At 40.7% G+C, this 18,863-nt stretch overlaps 1 protein-coding gene across 1 annotated transcript; it reads right to left on the bottom strand.

Annotated features, from left to right (window-relative positions):
• Positions 1–3,897: 3,897 nt before the first annotated feature.
• Positions 3,898–18,233, bottom strand: znf341 (zinc finger protein 341; the record flags this gene model as incomplete). Its single annotated transcript, XM_080762942.1, has 17 exons — positions 18,195–18,233; positions 16,333–16,443; positions 15,471–15,661; positions 15,199–15,354; positions 14,443–14,727; positions 13,241–13,424; positions 12,788–12,878; positions 12,172–12,262; positions 11,437–11,620; positions 10,848–11,074; positions 8,323–8,534; positions 7,492–7,588; positions 7,048–7,180; positions 6,700–6,811; positions 5,909–5,979; positions 5,164–5,556; positions 3,898–3,905 (listed from the first exon to the last, which is right to left on the bottom strand). Exons 1-17 carry the CDS (start codon positions 18,223–18,225, stop codon positions 3,898–3,900), a joined length of 2,577 nt encoding a protein of 858 aa, XP_080619068.1. The 5' UTR covers positions 18,226–18,233.
• Positions 18,234–18,863: the final 630 nt, after the last annotated feature.

The raw sequence follows: 18,863 nt of genomic DNA, 5'->3' as shown, positions 1-18,863 counted from the left end.
TTATTTATTTTTCTTTCTTCATAATGAACTTAAATTATACCACATTGGTTCCATTGATCCGAGCCGGAACACGATTGATCGATTGATTGATTGATTGATCATTAAAATAGACATGCTCTGAAAATGCACAGGACCCATACCATCTGACCAATGAAGAAGGCGGCTGTTGTGTTAAGTGGTCAGATGGGTGGGCCATGAACGCTTTCAAGAGTGTGGCCCTTGATCCAGAAAAGGTTGGGAACCACTGGCGCTAGTGTTTGTCGGTCTAACATCTGGATTTCCAAATGCATATTAACCAAGCTCACATGTGTCCAATAACTTCCAGTCTTCTGCACAGTAAAATCCTATGTGTTAACTCTTGAGATCGCACAAATGGAACCAAATTTTACACTTTTTACAAATTGTACAGTTACGATTGGATAAATGATTTTTACTGTGTAGCTGTATTACTTGTCAACCAGTTTCTCTCTCCAACACAAGGTGATTCTCCTTGTTTCACAGCTAAAACTAGACAGTTCATTTAACTCTGATGGTGTAAACAATGACAAAAAAAATGTGTGCTCTCAGAGTAGAATTGTCACATTTTTCTATGTTGGGTCTAGTAAATTGATGTCTTGTTTTAAACTGGTTCATGAATCTTAACAGGATTATTTTCAGATTCTCTAAAAGGATTGATGATACATGAAGTCTGTTTGTAGATGGGCTTCATTGCCTTTAGCAAGGGGTAACATAATGTGGATATCGTTGCTGTAAGGTAGAAACCTTGTTTCTCCATATTTCAAAATTTTTGTTGTAAATGCCCTACTTCATACAAGAGTGTCGCACAAAAGTAGTGGTGATGCGATGAGTTTGACTTTAGATCTGCTATTTTCCCAATTTTTACAAATTTGAATCGTTTTTTTGTCATCAAGGATTCCACCTGGCTGCAACGATATAGCAGGATATATGGAGCTATTAGGAATGATATAAACTTTACCCAATATTTGCTATAATTGCGGGTAACAATGCCCAACCACTGGCCTAAGAATGTCCATGAATCAGGGCCTGTAAGATAAGTGTTAATTCTGATCATATTGTCTTCTGAGTGCATCATTAATTGAAATCCCAGGGACTTGGTAGATAAGCAAACGTGTAAATAATGGTGAATTTATGTCACATCATGGCAAATAAAATGTCCACTCATCTTGGTTTTTGGTATCCTGAATCTTTGCGACAACTGCTTTTCCTCCTGTATATGAACCTAAGTTGTAAATGGTGTTGATAACAAATGAATTTTTCTTTTGTAAAGAAAGCGAGGTTTTATTAATAAGAGGCTTGTGGTAACACTATATTTTCTTTCCCTGTTTGATTTATGATGTACATGAAGGATGTGTAATATAGAAAATTAATTAATAAAATCTTACAGGTGTGTTTGTGCCTTGGCTGAAAGACTATTAATATGAAAATGTTTATTTTCCAAGATATTGAAATATCTGTGCCCTCATGTAGACTATTGAAAACATTATTGTAGATCAGAAATGTATGCTCTCTCAAATACAGTGAAAATAGCAGATCTACACGCTCACAAACCATTGAGTGTGTTGTGAGTTTCTACTGTATAGATTTGCTAATTTCACTGTTTGAAACGTTTTTTTATTGTTATGTATAATTAAAAAATCGAATTAGAGGAAATTCCAATTCCAATAGTGTGTAGTGATGCACAGGAGCGGGGATTGAACCCCAGTCTCCCACTCGCCAGACAACCTGTCCCAATCGGCAGGGCTGTTGTGGGCTGGGTACTGGCTGGGTGCTACAAAAGCAATGCATAGTTGTAATTTTGAATACGGTATGTGACAATTAGCTTGAGTATTTATTTTTCTTTCCATGGCCACTAATTTATTTTTCTTTCCATGGCCACTCCGTAGAATCCATTTTCTTTGGATCAAATAGTAATCTCAGCAAGGCAGATGCTTTCTTGGTTAGAGTGAGTCACAATATTATCACACGAAAAGTTTCAATCTTGGTTACATCCTGGAGGCAAATCTTCCCAGTGATAAAAAAAAAGTCACCCAAAGAACAAGATTCCTATACAGGATCTCCTCACTGGTCAACAAAAACACCTTGAAGACCCTAATGTACAATGTTACTTTTGCTATGCATGCACCACTTGGTACCACAGCCCCTCAAAGGCCCTTAGAACAAGGCTCCAGACTTCCCAAAACAATCTGGTTTGGCTACTACTTGGCCTCACTCCCCGAACCCACCTCACCCCTGCCCATTTTGACAGGCTGACATGGCTTAGGGTGGACGACAGTAAAGCATCTTGCAATGGGTCTGGTGACTCTGGTCTACAAGATTCTCTACAGTGTAGAGAATCAGGATAGGATAGACAAGTGAAACTGGTATCTTGGTGGTGTAGAGTCTACACCAGGGATACTCAAATAGATTTACCTGTGGGCCACATTACAAAAATGGCAAGGGGCCAGTAGATAAAATTACGACATTAATGATACTTGATAACTTCTCTCTTTCAATTGCTTTATTTTCGCAAAATGTATCAAAGTACAATGTGCATGCACACAATATGTAAATAAATAAATGTGTTACATTTTCTTGCATAAACACAAAGAGCTGTTTTCATAACTGCACAAATTATTGCACATAACATGAGTAGCTGTTATAATAACATAATAACATAACATGAGTAGCTCTTTGCCTGCCTGTCTGTCTGTCTGTCCATGAGTAGTTATTTGTCTGTCTGTCAATGAGTAGCTGTCTTACTGTCTGCCTGTCTATGAGTAGCTGTCTGCCTGCCTGTCTATGAGTAGCTGTCTGTCTGCCTGTCCAATTGTCCATGAGTAGCTGTCTGTCTGCCTGTCTGAGTAGCTGTCTGCCTGTCTGCCTAATTGTCCGTGAGTAGCTGTCTGTCTGCCTGTCTATGAGTAGCTGTCTGCCTGCCTGCCTAATTGTCCATGAGTAGCTGTCTGTCTGCCTGTCTATGAGTAGCTGTCTGCCTTCCTGCCTGTCCAATTGTCCATGAGTAGCTGTCTGTCTGTCTATGAGTAGCTGTCTGCCTTCCTGCCTGTCCAATTGTCCATGAGTAGCTGTCTGCCTGCCTGTCTATGAGTAGCTGTCTGACTGCCTGCCTGTCCAATTCTCCATGAGTAGCTGTCTGTCTGTCTTTCTGCCTGTCTATGAGTAGCTGTCTGCCTGCCTGCCAGCCAGCAAGTTGGTTAACAGAAAATAAATTGTTATGGCTGAGTAAAATAAAATACAATAAACACAATTTGCCTGAAAATAGATTACGCAGCTACAGCTATGACCTTTTTCATGAAAAAAAAATGAGTAGTGATATGGCTGACTGAGTAAAATAAAACAATCTACCTGAAAATAGATAGCTATAAGTGAAGAGCAATTTCCGCAATTTCCGCAATTACCATTTCCACAATTTCCATTTCCGCATTATTTCCGCAATTTCCATTTCCAACATTTCCGCAATTACCATTTCCGCAATTTCCATTTCCGCAATTTCCGCAATTTCCATTTCCACCATTTCCGCAATTTCCGCAATTTCCATTTCCGCAATTTCCGCAATTTCCATTTCCAACTATTAATGGCAGCTGGGTTTCATCATTTCAAATAAAATAGAATTCTGTCCGTTTAGCTATAAAATTATGTCAGGGAATAGGGATACACAGTATATGTCTTTCATTTGCATTGCATCTCCCCCCCCCAAGCTTTTATTTTCGTTCGAGTAATAGTACAACTCTAATAGTATTACTTATAATAATGTAATTAAAGATAACTTCATTCAGATTTATTTATTTTTATTTCATTTTCCAGATTTTTTTTTCTTCATTTTTTTAGATTTTCATTGGTGGGCCAGTCATAATGGTCCCGCGGGCCTGAGGTTGAGTATCACTGGTCTACACCACCAAGATACCAGTTTCACTTGTCTATCCTATCCTGTATAAGTTCTCTCTGACTGGATGAAATTGGTATCCCGACATGCTCACAATGTGAGCTTGTAGATCGGCTAACATAAACATATATGTTTTACTTTTTATGTATATACAGTACAGTATATATGTTTTTACATGATAAATCAAACCCTGGTCATTATACTGTTGCCTTGGATCCGTCGTCAGAAACACAATATAGTGTGTGACTAAATGGATGACAGCTTGACATGCATGATCACGAATGTCGAAATCATCTCACATCCAGGGGTCACATTGGGGGAAGAAATTTGATTTGGCATCTGATTCATCATACATTTAAAAACAAAAGATGTTTTTATTTTTCATTGCACATGATTCAAATAATAATGAATAAATAAACAAGATATACAGTATGTACTATAATCTATATACAGTCAAATGGGTTCAGATTTTATACTTGCAGTGTTGAATTAACACTGGATTTTGCCGTGTACCATTCACAGAGAATCTAGACCAAATCCATATCAGCATTTCTGACCCAAAATCCTTTCAGACCGACAGATATTCCTGCCCATGAAGACACTGAGGTAACAGGTTTTCACAAATATAACCTTTGACTTATCAAGTTAAAAAACTAAACTAAACAGGCTAATGTCTTTTAAATGTTGTTTTAATTTAAAACAAATACAGTCTGCTTTGCCAGACATACTGTAGATTTGGATTGTTCTTTTTCCAACCAACTTCATAAATGAATCTTAATTTATACTCCATTGCAGTGGTTTTCAAACTTTTTGTGACAAAGGCACACCAATGGGCAGGTCAAAATCTCAAGGCACACCTGTATCCATAGTGAAAATAGCCGGCTAAATTCACTATTTTTGATCATTTGTGAAATGTGTGGTTAAAATCCCGAGACACAATTGAACATGAGTCATGGCACACCAGTGTGTCTCGGCACACCATTTGGGAACCACTGATTTATCGCATGACAGGCGACGTTGCACAACGGAGGGTACATTACTCTTAAGTGTCCAGCCAAACAGCTCACGCTATAAACATGTCTGCTCTATACAGTCTCTGTCAACGCTCTGCGCTGTCTGAACATCCAAGCCTTCATCATCCTCTACCTCCCCTCCCTTCGTCCGCCCGCCAGTGGGAACGGCGGTCAACGTCCCCCTGGTCTCCTCGCGCGCGCTTTCCTCCTCATCATCATCCTCTTCCTCCTCCTCTCTTCTCCCCCCGCCCCCTTCCTGCTCGGTCTCAGAGCCTTCGTCCTCCTCCATCTTTGAAGTGTAGTCCTCGTCCGAGGCGCTTCCCTCCGCTCTGCGCTTCCGTCGCTTTCTCGTCGGCCTCTTCCTCAACGATTGGCCATCTTCCTCCCCGCCCTGTGGTGTGCTGCTCTCCTCCTCCTCCTCCTCCTCCTCCTCCTCTTCGTCATCCTCCTCCTCTCCGGCCCCGCCCCCTGCCGCGCTGGCGGGACATTTGTGGTCTCGGTAGTAGCTGTTTCGGGTGAAGCCCTTGTTGCAGGCGGAGCAGCGGAAGCGGTAGTTGTCGGTGTGGGACTGCTGGTGCTCCAGCATGTGGGCGCGGCGGCTGAATGCTTTCTGGCAGAACAAGCACTTGTAGGGTTTGATACCTGGACAAGGACCAACAATGGGCCAGTATTACTTTATATATTTCTTCATAGTAGGGAGACCAGCATTGCCCGTGTTGTCAAAAATAGCAGATGCACAAGCTTGCTGTGCATCGGAGCTTGTATATTTGTATATTTGCTAGTATTTTTGAATAGCCAACGCTAAAATCTAAAATGACACAGATACTTTCCTGGGTTTAATGGGTTAATAACTTAATATATATTATATAATTATAAAAATGATGTATGATGATGATTACAAATGGGACAAACAATATGGCACCATAATGCAGTTGTACAGAATCTACTGTATTTCCAAGTAGCTGTTGTACAGAAAACACATGCGTTCACTCACCAGAGTGAGACAGAATGTGGGCCTTCAGTTTGTCTGGTCTGTTGAATTCTTTAGTGCAACCTACATGAGTCCTGAACACAACAGAAACACAACCTACATGAGTCCTGAACACAACAGAAAAGACAGAATTAAACCATTTAGGCCTGACGTCAAAATCATTGAAAAGAAAAAAGTCTTCTAAAATAATATATATTCAAAGATTCGTGATATATTTTTAAATGGCCTGATGTCCAAACACAAACTCTTTGTCTGATGCACTGGATGCCTTGCGTGTGTTTAATGTTCAAGCTGCAGCTGTGACTGTATTATTGAACATGTTTAAGTTTCAATACAGACAGCAGAACATATATTTTTTAATTGTAACAAAGTATATTAACCATGTTTATGCTAATCGGATAATATATTTTATTTTTTAAATGATCTCTAAATATGCTGTCTAGCACCATACATCTGCAGAACAGACTCTTCTCCTCATGTCTTTCAACACCGAAAAAACAAAGGCTTCCTTCAGTTCCTTGTTTCTGATACAACTTGAGCCAGTGGTCGTTGAAAAACATGAAATCGGGACATATACTGTACAGTTAACATGAAATCAATCGTCAACAGCTAGCAGTGTTGAACGAGGATTAGATGTCATATCTACTGTATGTGAAAGATGTTTTCACAGGGTTTATGTTACAAACCATCCTGACAAACAGCAAAGAAAGAAACTAAGCTTCTTTTTTTCCACAGCACATTCACCCGAGTCATTTTCAGCCCAGATGAATATAACGTCTTAACTAAAATCTCACCTGAAAGGACACTTGTATTTCTTGAAGGGCTCATGGATGAGCATGTGTCTTTTCACTTTATCCTTTCTGTTGAAGGTTGCATCACAGAGGGAACATTTATATGGCTTCTCACCTGCAGAACAAGGACAGTTTCACAATTCAAAGGATTTGTAGTTGTTGCTTGGATTTAGCTGCATCATTCTAATGCATTTACTGTATTATAACAATAACAGACACCAGATAACAGACAGACTCCAAGAGATACACTCCAAGAGACAACAGACAGACTATGCTGGAAACCTACTATATCGGTGGTAATGTATATAGGCCACAAGCCAATTGAAAGTACGAGGTTGTTTGTATGTAGACCTGAGTGAATCCTAGTGTGTAACTTCAGATAGTGCTCTGTCTTGAAGGCTTTCTTGCAGATTTGACACTTGAACCTGCCGCCGACACCGTGTGTGGGGAGGTGGCGTCTGAAGTATCTCTCACATGGGAACACCTGAGAGAAACAACCTGAGAGATTAGTCTGCAATACAAGTAAAATTCTGAAATTCAAAATGTACTTGAGTAAAAGTACAAAGGTATTGGCATCATGTAACTAAAGTACCAAACGTATGCAGAATGTCCCATTTCAAGTTCTCAAATGTATACAAATCCTTTTAAAATAGCAGATCTACAAGCTCACAATGTTGATAATCAATCTGAGGAATGAATTGAGCTGACCAGCTGAATTAAAGCCTCTACTGTATGTACAGTATGCCTCTACTGTGTGTGTGTGTGTGTGTGTGTGTGTGTGTGTGTGTTCTGTACCTTTTGACAGTGGGGACAGGGGAAGTTGTGTGAAGCTGTTAGAAGATGCTGTTCCAAAGCGTCCTCAGTAGAATACCTGCTTTGACATTTCATACACCTGCAAAGCAAAGTCGTGCAAAGAAAATTAATTACTCACCATGTAAACTACAGATATATGAGTCTGGTCAATAGTACATGTAAAGACATGAGGAAGCTTTGTTCTGTTCTTGAGGATATAGTTAAATCCCTATAGACATTGAATTAGTTGTCAAGCTTATATCATAGTTTGCTTGCACTTTACAAGTGTGCAACATGTGATTATGGTGTCTCATGTATACCGGTAGTTTAACTTATAGTTTAACTGCTTTATATAATAACACAGGTAGAATGTGGACTAGACTAGATTATGTTGTTTAGCCTAGAACTGGAGGTGTAGAACCAGAGACGAATAGTTCTTATAATTGTCACGGGGAGTTTCTTTTTTTTTCATTGGGTACTTTTATTTACAGTTTGGTAATAAACACAGTAGTACGATTTCAGTTCACAATGAACAAATGATTTGTTTCAGCATCTTGTTTCAACATTTCAGCACCATAAAAGTAGTAATGGGTGATCAAAAGAGTTAAAGAATTCTTCACGGGGGGCCCAACTTGGGGTCATGTGATCAGTGACATCACATCGGTGTACTCTTTGACCTGCAGAGCACACTGACATGATGTCACTGATCACATGACCCCAAGTTGCTGAATGCTTTTTTTATGTCTTTTTTGGGGGGCATTTACAGTATTTTTACACTGTGTAGCACCCAGCGATCTGGGTCAGGCATCCATGGGATGTTTTCAAGTGGCTGACCTGTACACAGCGGCCTCCTTGCGTGTGGTGCTCTGCTGAGGGCAGAAGCAGTGGGAGTACTGGTGTACGCCCAGTTCAAACAGGGAGGGGAACACCTTGCTGCACAGATGGCAGCGGTACGTCAGCTGCTCCTGGTGCGTCCTGATGTGCTCCAGGAACTGGTCCAGCTTCTGAAACGTCTGGGAGCAGGATTTCAGCACACACTTGTAAACCTGAGGGAGACCACACAAAAATATGCCATGCCATTTTTCTGTATATTGTTGTGGGAATGGTAAAATAAATGTCAGAAGGCGGATATAGACATTTAACGTATATGCACCGGTATGTACTATGTATGTATGTACTGTATGTATGTACTGTATGTATGTATGTTTTATTCTTTATAACAAATCCAGTGTGGTAGGATGGTGTCTCTTTCCATTTTTTTTACTTTTTTTTCCATATTGTATATATCCACAAATAAATGTGGTTTCAGTACAGTTTTAGTCTTTCTTTGTGTGAGTGTGCAAGTTCAACACTGTTGATAAAATATCTGACTGGCATGTTGAGAGGCCTCTATACAGCACCTCCAAAAACACTTTCACTTCTGCCCATTGACGACTGATTGATTGAATACTTTATTAGCAAGTTTGTTAACAGTACAGGTAGTACAGTCAAGGGTTATGCTAAAAGGATAACACAACATGCCCCAGGGTGCTTGTTTCTGTTGTGATCCATTGTGAATAATAATACGTACATATGGTACAATACTCAGTAGCATCAACAGGTATATTTACAGAGGAAGGAGGGGTGGCAGAGCCATTAGCCAAAGGAAACAGTTACACTGTGGTACAAACTATTTATACCTGCAGCTTCACCCCACACAGGCCTGGGTAGGTGAGGCAGCAAGCAGGTCCGGCAAAGATTTTTTTTGTTGTTGTTTGATGTACAATTTAAAGGGTTTGTCTGACTGTCCCATTGAGTTCAGTGTCAGCTCAACGTCTGTAGAGAATAGTGACCAGTGCTCCATCTTGATCCGCATATGACATTGTGAATTGACATTTCATGGCATCTTATGGAATTGCCATACTTCATAAGATGAGCTTTGACATGTACATATTTGATGTATAACAGAAAGGTTTCGTTCTGCATACAATCCAGTGCCATCGTCAGCTCATCATCTGTAGAGAAAGCGACCATTTCCCAAGCATTCTCCCAATCATCCTCCGTGTAGAACATCTTGTAGATCTGATCTTTCAGGCTGGGGAAATATTCAATAACTTTGCCTATTTTATTTGGTTTCGTTTGATGTACAATTTAAAGGGTTTGTCTGACTGTCCCATTGAGTTCAGTGCCAGTGTCAGCTCAACGTCTGTAGAGAAGGTGACCAGTACTCCATCTTGATCCAAATATGACATTGTGAATTGACATTTCAGTTTGGGGAAGGTTTCAATAACTCTTTCCTCGAGTTCCTCGTAACCTCTGACACCGTAAAAACACCGAACCTCCCTTATGGAATTGTCATACTTCATAAGATGAGCTTTGACATGTACATCTTTGATGTATAACAGAAAGGTTTCGTTCCGCATACAATCCAGTCCCATCGTCAGCTCATCATCTGTAGAGAAAGCGACCATTTCCCAAGCATTCTCCCAATCATCCTCCGTGTAGAACATCTTGAAGATCTGATCTTTCAGGCTGGGGAAATATTCAATAACTTTGCCCTTCAGTTCCTCATAACGTGTGGCTGAATAGAAGCATCGAATCTCCCTTGGGCAATCATCCCTCCCCAGAAGATAAGCTTTCACATACTGCGAGTTCATACTGGCTTTCTCTGAAGAGGTTATTTCTAGTTGTCTTGAGAAGTAAGACTGCAGGAGATGCTCAGCACCACACCTGTTATAACCTGACAGAGCTTTGGTTGAGCATCACACACAACACAAACACAAACCGATTTGCACAGGTGTATCCTGAATTTGGCATTGTATGCCCACGTCTTGCTAGCCAGAGGAAAATACAAATGGGAAGTGAGAGGCGCTCACTGTGGTTGCCACATGACTTCACGGGGGGGGGGGGGGGGGGGGGGGGGCATGCTTAAAAAGTCTATAGACTTGGCTGCCACGTACAAAAGCCAGACGTTGGTTGGAGACCCTAATAGCGCCCCTCAAAAATAATTCAGATACCTTCTCTGTCGGGCAGAAATCTTATACATCCAAAATTCAACTTGCAGTAGGTTTTTCATAAATGAATGCCCTACCTACTTCATCACACTGTATCAGTATCTACAAGCTCACAATGCACCGCCCCATGATGCATGGGAGCTTCTAGAGCTTGTAGATTTACCTACTTTTCAAAACGTTTGAAAGTTAAAGTGGTTAAGTGTGTGTCAGTTTTATAATATTTAACCAATGAAAAGTAATTTAAGACCTTGTGACTAATTCATTTAATGACATTAATGACCAGAAATAGGGACGCCAGGTTTCAAGTGTCAAGAGTCAAACAATTACCGACATATCGTCCGGGCTCTAAAGAACGAGCACACCTACCTGCTCTCGTTTGTGCTGGGTCATGTGGGATTTGAGTTGGAAGTAGGTGGTGAATTTGCTGGCACAGAACTGGCACTGGTAGGAGCTGTCTATGAGCAGCATATGTTTGGGTTGAGCTGAGGGGTCATGGTGTTGATGGTGTCCATTGGGGATGTCTTCACCCTGGCTGCTCTCTGCGTGGCCCTGAGGTTCCATCACTGTCTCCTCGGCTTCCCCCAGGGCCTCTGCTGGATAATCAGGAGACCAGAAGACGGTTAGAGTTGGAAAAGAACATTGTAAAATGCTCAGGGTTAATTTGACCACATGAACACAATTCTGTGGCGAACATTCAATGAAAAATAATGCTAATAATCTACAAGTTCCCAACGCAAATTGGCTTGTTTTTAAGTTGAGAACTGTGCATTTACGCTATGTTGGCAACACCAGCAGCGTGACGAAGCGCTGAGAGTCTGTTTTTATTTCCTTGTTGAGAGTTGAAATATTTTCAAGGCTTTTGAAAGCATTTTTAGGCGAGCACCTGGTGTTTCAGCTTAAAAAATAATAATAAAATAAAAAAGCTTTTGTAGTGTTTCTAATTGTGAGATGGTACCTGTTTCCTCCACCTCTTCTTCTGTCTGTGATTGGCTGCTCTGCTGCTGCTGTGGCCCCTCCTTTTCCTGTTCCCCAGGCTGTAGCTCCTTCCTGTTGGCCTCTTCCTCATTGGATACCACCGGAACCACCTTGACGGTGATTGGTAACCGGGATGGTATGCTGGCCACGCCCAGAGGCCACACCTTCATTAGAAGAACAGTTGTTTAGGTTTCCATTTGTTTAAAAGAAGATAAAAAGGGTGTCCACTCCTAACCTAACCATAACCGCCGCATGTCGGACTACTGCCACTGTCTGAATTACATGCGGTCCCAAGATTTTTCTTCATAATACATTATTTGTTATGCATGTAAGTTATGTTTTCTTGTATTTATCAGTTTTTAATATGTGCAATATGTGATTTAAAGTTAAATAATGATTTGCTTTAAAGTTAAATAAGAGTTTAGTTGTTAGAAGTAAGAAAATAAAGGCTTTTATTTGACTTTAACATATAAAAGAATATGCCCAACACAGGGATGCCTATGTGGTTAACGTTTTTAAATTAAATTGTTAAATTGTGATATAAGCAAACATGAATGTCTAACATACCAGACCATTTACCAAAAAGAGATGTATGTATTTAATTCAGTCTGACCAGAAGCAGGATCAAGATCAAAGCCATACACATGTAAATGAATGACCAGCTGAGGGACATCAGCGGCAGAGAGGCACATTATGGATGGAAACTGGTCAGAACCTTGTGGGTCTGCATGTGCTTCTTGACGTTGGACTTCTGTGCAAAGGCCCGGCCGCACACGATGCACTGGAACGGCTTTTCTCCCGTGTGACTAGAGGAAGAAACCAACGTAGTCATTATTAACTTGTAATAATGAAGAGTAAAAAAAAAAATATATATATATATATATATATATACCGTATATAAAAAACAGAAAAGTATTAAGTGTTAGATATGGCTGCAATCGAGGATAAAAAACATCTAATATTTAATTATTTCCTCCAATCTGTATGTTAGATACAATACAATATACAGTAACTAGCGTAACTAGTGCAGTGGTTGGAGTGTGGTTTCATTGCCATACTGTCGGGTAGTACTGGTTGACAAGTAATACTGCATGAAGCTCATGAAGCACAATATCTTCCCTGGCTAAGCAGGGATTCCTTTTGCGAAACGGGGATAGACTCCTGACTCCTGCGCTCTGGCGGATGCCGACAATAAGCTTCTCCGATCTACTTACTACTTGCTTACGGAAGAGTAAATAAAACTTGCGGATTACAGCTTTAATGCACAGACTCTAACTCTCGGGGCGAAACCACTAATGACAAATTATGTGGGATGTTGAAGGTCGCCTCACCTTCTGATATGCTGCTGCAGGTCAAAGTTTTTACAGAAGATCTTCTCACAGAAATTACACTTCAGCTTCGCTCCCTTTCCCTTCAGATGTTCTACTGAGTGGAAATAAACACAACACCACATTACTAAAACCACTGGTTCTCAAAGTGGGGTCCCCGGACCCCCACGGGTCATTGAGTCAGTTCCAGGGGTTCCCCAGATAAATGACAGTTAATAACAGTTAAACCACTCAAGTATTTCCTGATTTATTTATTTTGCTATTCAAGGTCACAATGCGTTGCGATATGATGCTTTGGGAGCTTGTAGATCTGCTATTTTCTAATAATCCCTGGCACAAAATATTTTTAAATAAGGGTCTGTGGCCATATACACTAACGTGTCACATGGGCTTTTCGCCGAATGTTAGACCTAAAATAGGAGTGCTAGTGTTCAAGTGGACCTTGCTTAAACAGACCTGGGGATCCATCGGGGCCTTTCTTGCCAATCCGCGGTCGCTTGGGGATGATGACCTTCTCAAAGTCACCCAGCTCTGTCAGACTGGCGGTAATGCTACAGGTCTTGGTCTTGAATTCTTGTTTTCCAGGACTGTAGACAGGAGGGGTGGTGAAGGACTGGCTCTCCACACACTGACTAGGAACCTATGGAAGTCACACTTGCTCAGTAGAGGTTCATGTACACCACTTTTATCAGATAATCCACTGCAAAAATATCAGCTAGTTCTCCTACAATGCTATTAACATACATTCTACAACACATCCTCAATATTAAGCATTGATCTTAATACACAAACCGATATCGTTTGAATTTAATCTTAATTATTCATCGAAACGGCATTGAGTCTACGGGCTCCATCTTGCACCACCCTTATCCCTAAACGTATTTGCCATTTTTTTTTACTATTTTGAAAAACATTTTAAAATAGTTCAACTAGCCGATCTACATCGAGACATTGTGATCTTGTAGATCGGCTATTTGAACTATTTTAAAAGGTTTTTAAAACTAGTAAAAATGGCAAATTAGTTTAGGGATATGGGTTAAGGGGTGGCGCAAGATATAGCCCTAAATGTTTAATACATTTTCAGAAATGTTCAAAACACTTCAAAAGCTCAGCAAGCGTAGATATCCTGTTTTCGCTAACTTTTCTTTCTTTTCTTTTTCAAGCCATTACGCAATATGGGTGCCGTAGCAAGAGGCTATGGCTAGTATTCAGGGATATCCTTGTCATGGAAAGTTTTGAAAAAACCTTGTTTAAACTAAACCTTATAGAGCAGAACAGGTAACAAACACCAATAGTTGATGTGAGGTGCTGACTACTGTAAACAAACTACTGTAAACCAACTCTGACTCCATATAAAGGTTATTTTGAATTTACTGATGCTTCACCTAAGGTAAACCACACCAATGCAACTCCTAAAGTAAACCACACCAATGCAACTCCTAAGGTAAACCACACCAATGCAACTCCTAAAGTAAACCACACCAATGCAACTCCTAAGGTAAACCACACCAATGCAACTCCTAAAGTAAACCACACCAATGCAACTCCTAAGGTAAACCACACCAATGCAACTCCTAAAGTAAACCACACCAATGCAACTCCTAAGGTAAACCACACCAATGCAACTCCTAAGGTAAACCACTTGGGCTTTACACTACCTGTACTGGCTGGAAGGACTGAAGGCCCATCGTGTGGATCTCTGTGTTGCTGCCACCGGGCATCGGGGGCAGCGTGCTGTAGACCTGCACCATGGAGGGGACCTGGGAGGACAGGGACTGCTGGGGCGGCTGGCCAGGGGGCAGGGGGTGGGCCGGGGTCTGACCGGAGGGGAGAGTGTGTGACTGCTGCTGCTGCTGCTGCTGGTGATGAGGGTGGTGGTGGTGATGATGGTGGTGATGGTGCTGCAGGTACGACACGCCAGCCATGTGCATGCTAAGGTTACTCTGGCAAACACAAGAGAAAGATGCTATTGATTAATGGGATGAATCAATTATTAGGACATTGTTATGCAAGATAGGTGTATGAAAAACCGGCCTGAAAAGGGCCATTCAGGTATGGTTAATAAAATATCCGTACCATGTCTATAATGCATGCTAAACATACTTACACTGCATTATACTCTGCTTACAATTATAATACTATATAGCTACAGTACTAGAGCGGTGCCCTTGTTGTGATGTCATAACAAGCCAGATCCATATGGATATACAGTATAAATGTATTGTAATCTGCTTAGAACTACAGTATATAATTGTATAATGACTTTTAATCTCAAGTATCATAATACTTAATTACAGGTCCCTCACAATACTTTTTATTTTGGCCAGGATCATAGAGTATTATAATTTTCATAGTGGTGCCCTAGCTAGCGTATTACACCATAACAAGGTCAAACCGAATCCAAGCCGTCTTACCTGTACAGGTGCCTGCATGGAGGCCATAGGCTGCTCTATGGAGGTGAAGGCAGAGATGGCCGACATGAGAACGTCATCGCTGACCAGTACGTTGCCCTGGACCAGTGTGTGTGTGAGGGGGGAGGGGGGCACGGTGATGTACGTGGATACCTGGGGCTGGAGTGCAGAACAAAAAGATTACAACTTCCATTTTTGGGGGGCACATCACAGGTTTACAGGTGTAAAAAAACATCACACGCATAAAAACATCCCAAGCCTATTCCTGTCCTCACCTGTCTGCTGGCCGGCGTCTGGGGTCCGGAGGTGATGGAGGGGACGGGGGTGTAGGCGTTGCTGGAAGCCAGGGACACGGTGGACAGGGACGGGGCGTTGGACTGACACTGCTCCCTCTTGTGTGTCATGAAGGCGGTCAACGAGTTGAACTGTTTCTTACATTTCCCACACAAGAACACGTCCTCATCATCTGGATGGTCGACAAAGGGAAATGGTGGTGAATGCGACAAAAGCAACAAAGTATGACGTTGCTGTTGGGCAGGAACCTCATATAATTTCTAACTTTTTGTTTAACCGTAACTTTGTTTTTTTTAACACCGTACTTGATCACACTACAGCGTCACACATAAGCATAGCAGATCTACAAGCTTGAAAAGCAGGGCGAATCCTGAAAAGTAACCGTTTTGGTCGGTTTCCACCCGACAGAGACGATGACAGAGATCCATTGTATTAGAGTCCGGCCGATATACACTGTGTATGCCGTTCTTTGACTTTTTTGAGGACATCGGTATTGGCAATTATGCAGTCCCACGTACATTTTAACCACTTGTAACCTGTCCTGGAGTCGCTATTAGTGTAGCAAATCTACAAACAAACAACACCTTGCCTTTTTATGGCAAGAGTTTTTTAGATTGTGTACATGTGTGTAATCTCTCTCTGATAATTCCTCTTAATCAGTTATTCAGAAGTCAGATTTTAGTAAATGCATCATGATAACGCTAAAAATAAAATGTTTATAGTTGGAGCTATATTATGGGCAAGCAAAAATACTGAAATTGTTTTTATTTTTGTTTTTTCCCCCTGTGCTAATGAATGACACAGCTGTAGTGTACGTGTATGGGACGTGTCGACTGAGCATACCCATTGACTGGATGGTGGAGGTTCCAGACACATTCTGGCTGTTTGGGTCAGGAACTCCTCCTTGGCTGTCCAGCAGAGACTGGACTGCCAGGACGGTCTGGTTGTCCATGCCTGATGAGAGAACACGATGGTGTGAATGAGAAAGCTGCTGATACATATAGGCCTGTAACAATTGTTACATCGCCTAACCTAACCTTATCACAATTGTTTGAGATAAACGTCATACTCATTTCCATGTTGAAAAAGGATTATAGATTTTTCAAATATAGCAGATCTACAAGCTTCATTTGCATATTTCAGTTATTTGTAGGGATGCAAATTATCGATTAACCGGTTCGTTAATAAGCAGCGTTTCTTTATTTAAACTGAGAAACTTAATTTCTCTCAGCAATGTCAAACAAAACTCACCTGTATTCAGTTCAACAAACAAAGGACCACGGCAGCGCTCCCTTCCTCTATTCAACATTAATTTTGATTTATTTGAGATACTGGCAATGGCATCTTTTATGAGGAATAAAATGAAAGACAAGAATCTTGTCTGTCATGTCACATGCAAAAGCAGAGACGTTTCTGTGGCTAATAAAGTGGTGGGGATTTTTTTTTATTAACCGGCCCACATGTGTGCCTTTTTTTGCATAACAATTCATTGCCAATTTAAAAGTTAATTTAACAGCCCTGCTGATACAATATCCTCCTGTTGTGGTTCTTAACCTTTTGTGAGCTCTGGATCCCTAGCCTAGCATATTCTCGAACAATCCAGCTCAAGGACCCTCTGTGGCTGTCCCAGAGATGGGTATTCTGTAATATTTCATTTTTTTTGTTTATTTTTCTCAAAATATGTGAATTGTGAATGTATTTTCTTTATTTGGATAACAAACTGTATTTTATTTGCATGGTGAGATAGTGCCATCTACAGTTCTGTGCTTTGTGGTCTGTTGTTTGGGCAGATCTCATGAGACCCCTAATCACCTCATTGCAATCACCTGTTGGGTTAGTTTGGACATGTTTGGTCAGAACAAACAATAAGCTACAGAGAGGAAAGGAGCTCTCAGCTCTTCATCATGTCAAGAGTCTCTACAAAATAAAAAAGATATACCGGTAAGTTAAAAAAGAACAAGAATGTAACTACTACTAAAATAATATGTGCAGAAGGCGCGCGGTATGTTACCTGTTATTTTGTTTGTACAGTTATTGTCAAGCATCTTTGTTTATGTCACTTATGTGACATATGCCTATGGACAATTCATGGACACTTTACAGCTTGACTGTCAACAAGGACTTTCATAATTCATGTTTATAATTAATTGTGGTTAAAAAATATTGTATTGTCTTGTGTCATTTTATTTTCTATATGCTACATAAACAAAGTCCATGTTTATTTAAAATCAAGTACAAAAGCAAAAACATTGCAATTTTATTTTTTTCTTCTCGGAATAAGACTACGCATTCAGTCATACATGATGTGCTTATATCGTGTTCATAATAACATCACAACAGATCAGCAGTCATACATTCCAAGCTCCCTGACAATTAGTAGCCTACTTTTCATGAACGTATCGCCACACTTCGTTCTCATAGACAGTTATTTATAGACAGTAGACACAGATTATAAATGCAATCAAAATAATATTAATAATGTTGATAAATAGATTGCTTGGGCATGGATCAAATCAATCTGTTTGTTTGTTTACAGTAGGAGATGCATCTTTGCCTCATGTCATGTGTGTCACTGCAGCTGTTTGTTTGTGAGATGCGCAATTATCCACATGGCTGCGTCCCCCTAATCAGGACCTTCGAGACGTTTATAAAATATAAAGTGTAACTTGATTATTGAGAGAGAAACGACCATCAGCATCATCTACCTTCAAGCACTTCGAAGATTGCCTGCGCCATCTTGCAGCTCTGGTCCTGGTAGATGGGTACTCGATTAACACGTCTGTGTTGTGTATTTTGTCAGTGGTTCTCAAAGTGGGGTCCAGGGATCCCCCAGGGGTCCGTGAATGGGTTCTTCCAGGGGGCCCTGCAAGATTAGTTCATTCATGTATCATCAAATTCATCATAATCAAAATCTGTTTTAACGCCCATTTATGTCTCTGGGACCAGATATTTTCAGATGGGGGGGGGGGGGGGGGGGTGGAAGATGTCTCAGTGTCTGGGGTCTGCCTTAAAATTATAATATATATCAGGGTTTGATTGAAATATTTATTAACAGTTTGCAGAATTACAGTACATTTCAAGCACAAACTCAATACAAAGACTGTGAGTGGACGACCCAATTAAGTTTACAAGAGGGTCCACCTCTGCACTCTGCAGCCAAATACGTATTAATTAGGAGATCTTTGACATGATATTGTTTGAGGACATATAATATTATGTTACATATGGATCAGGATTGGAAATCGACGTCCATGTACAGGTATTTGCTTCTGCAATCAAACTGCAGTCAACTGTCCAGTGTCCACCACTGCATCTGGTGTCGATTGATGTGGCCTCAGAAAATGACAGCTCGTGATGCACCGGGTAGTTTGTGC

The sequence above is a fragment of the Protomyctophum bolini genome (genome assembly GCF_963924005.1).
Source record: "Protomyctophum bolini genome assembly, chromosome: 5".
Taxonomy (NCBI): Eukaryota; Metazoa; Chordata; class Actinopteri; order Myctophiformes; family Myctophidae; genus Protomyctophum; species Protomyctophum bolini.
The sequence above is the reverse complement of the archived record's forward strand: the minus strand, read 5'-3'. Positions and strand labels throughout refer to the sequence as shown.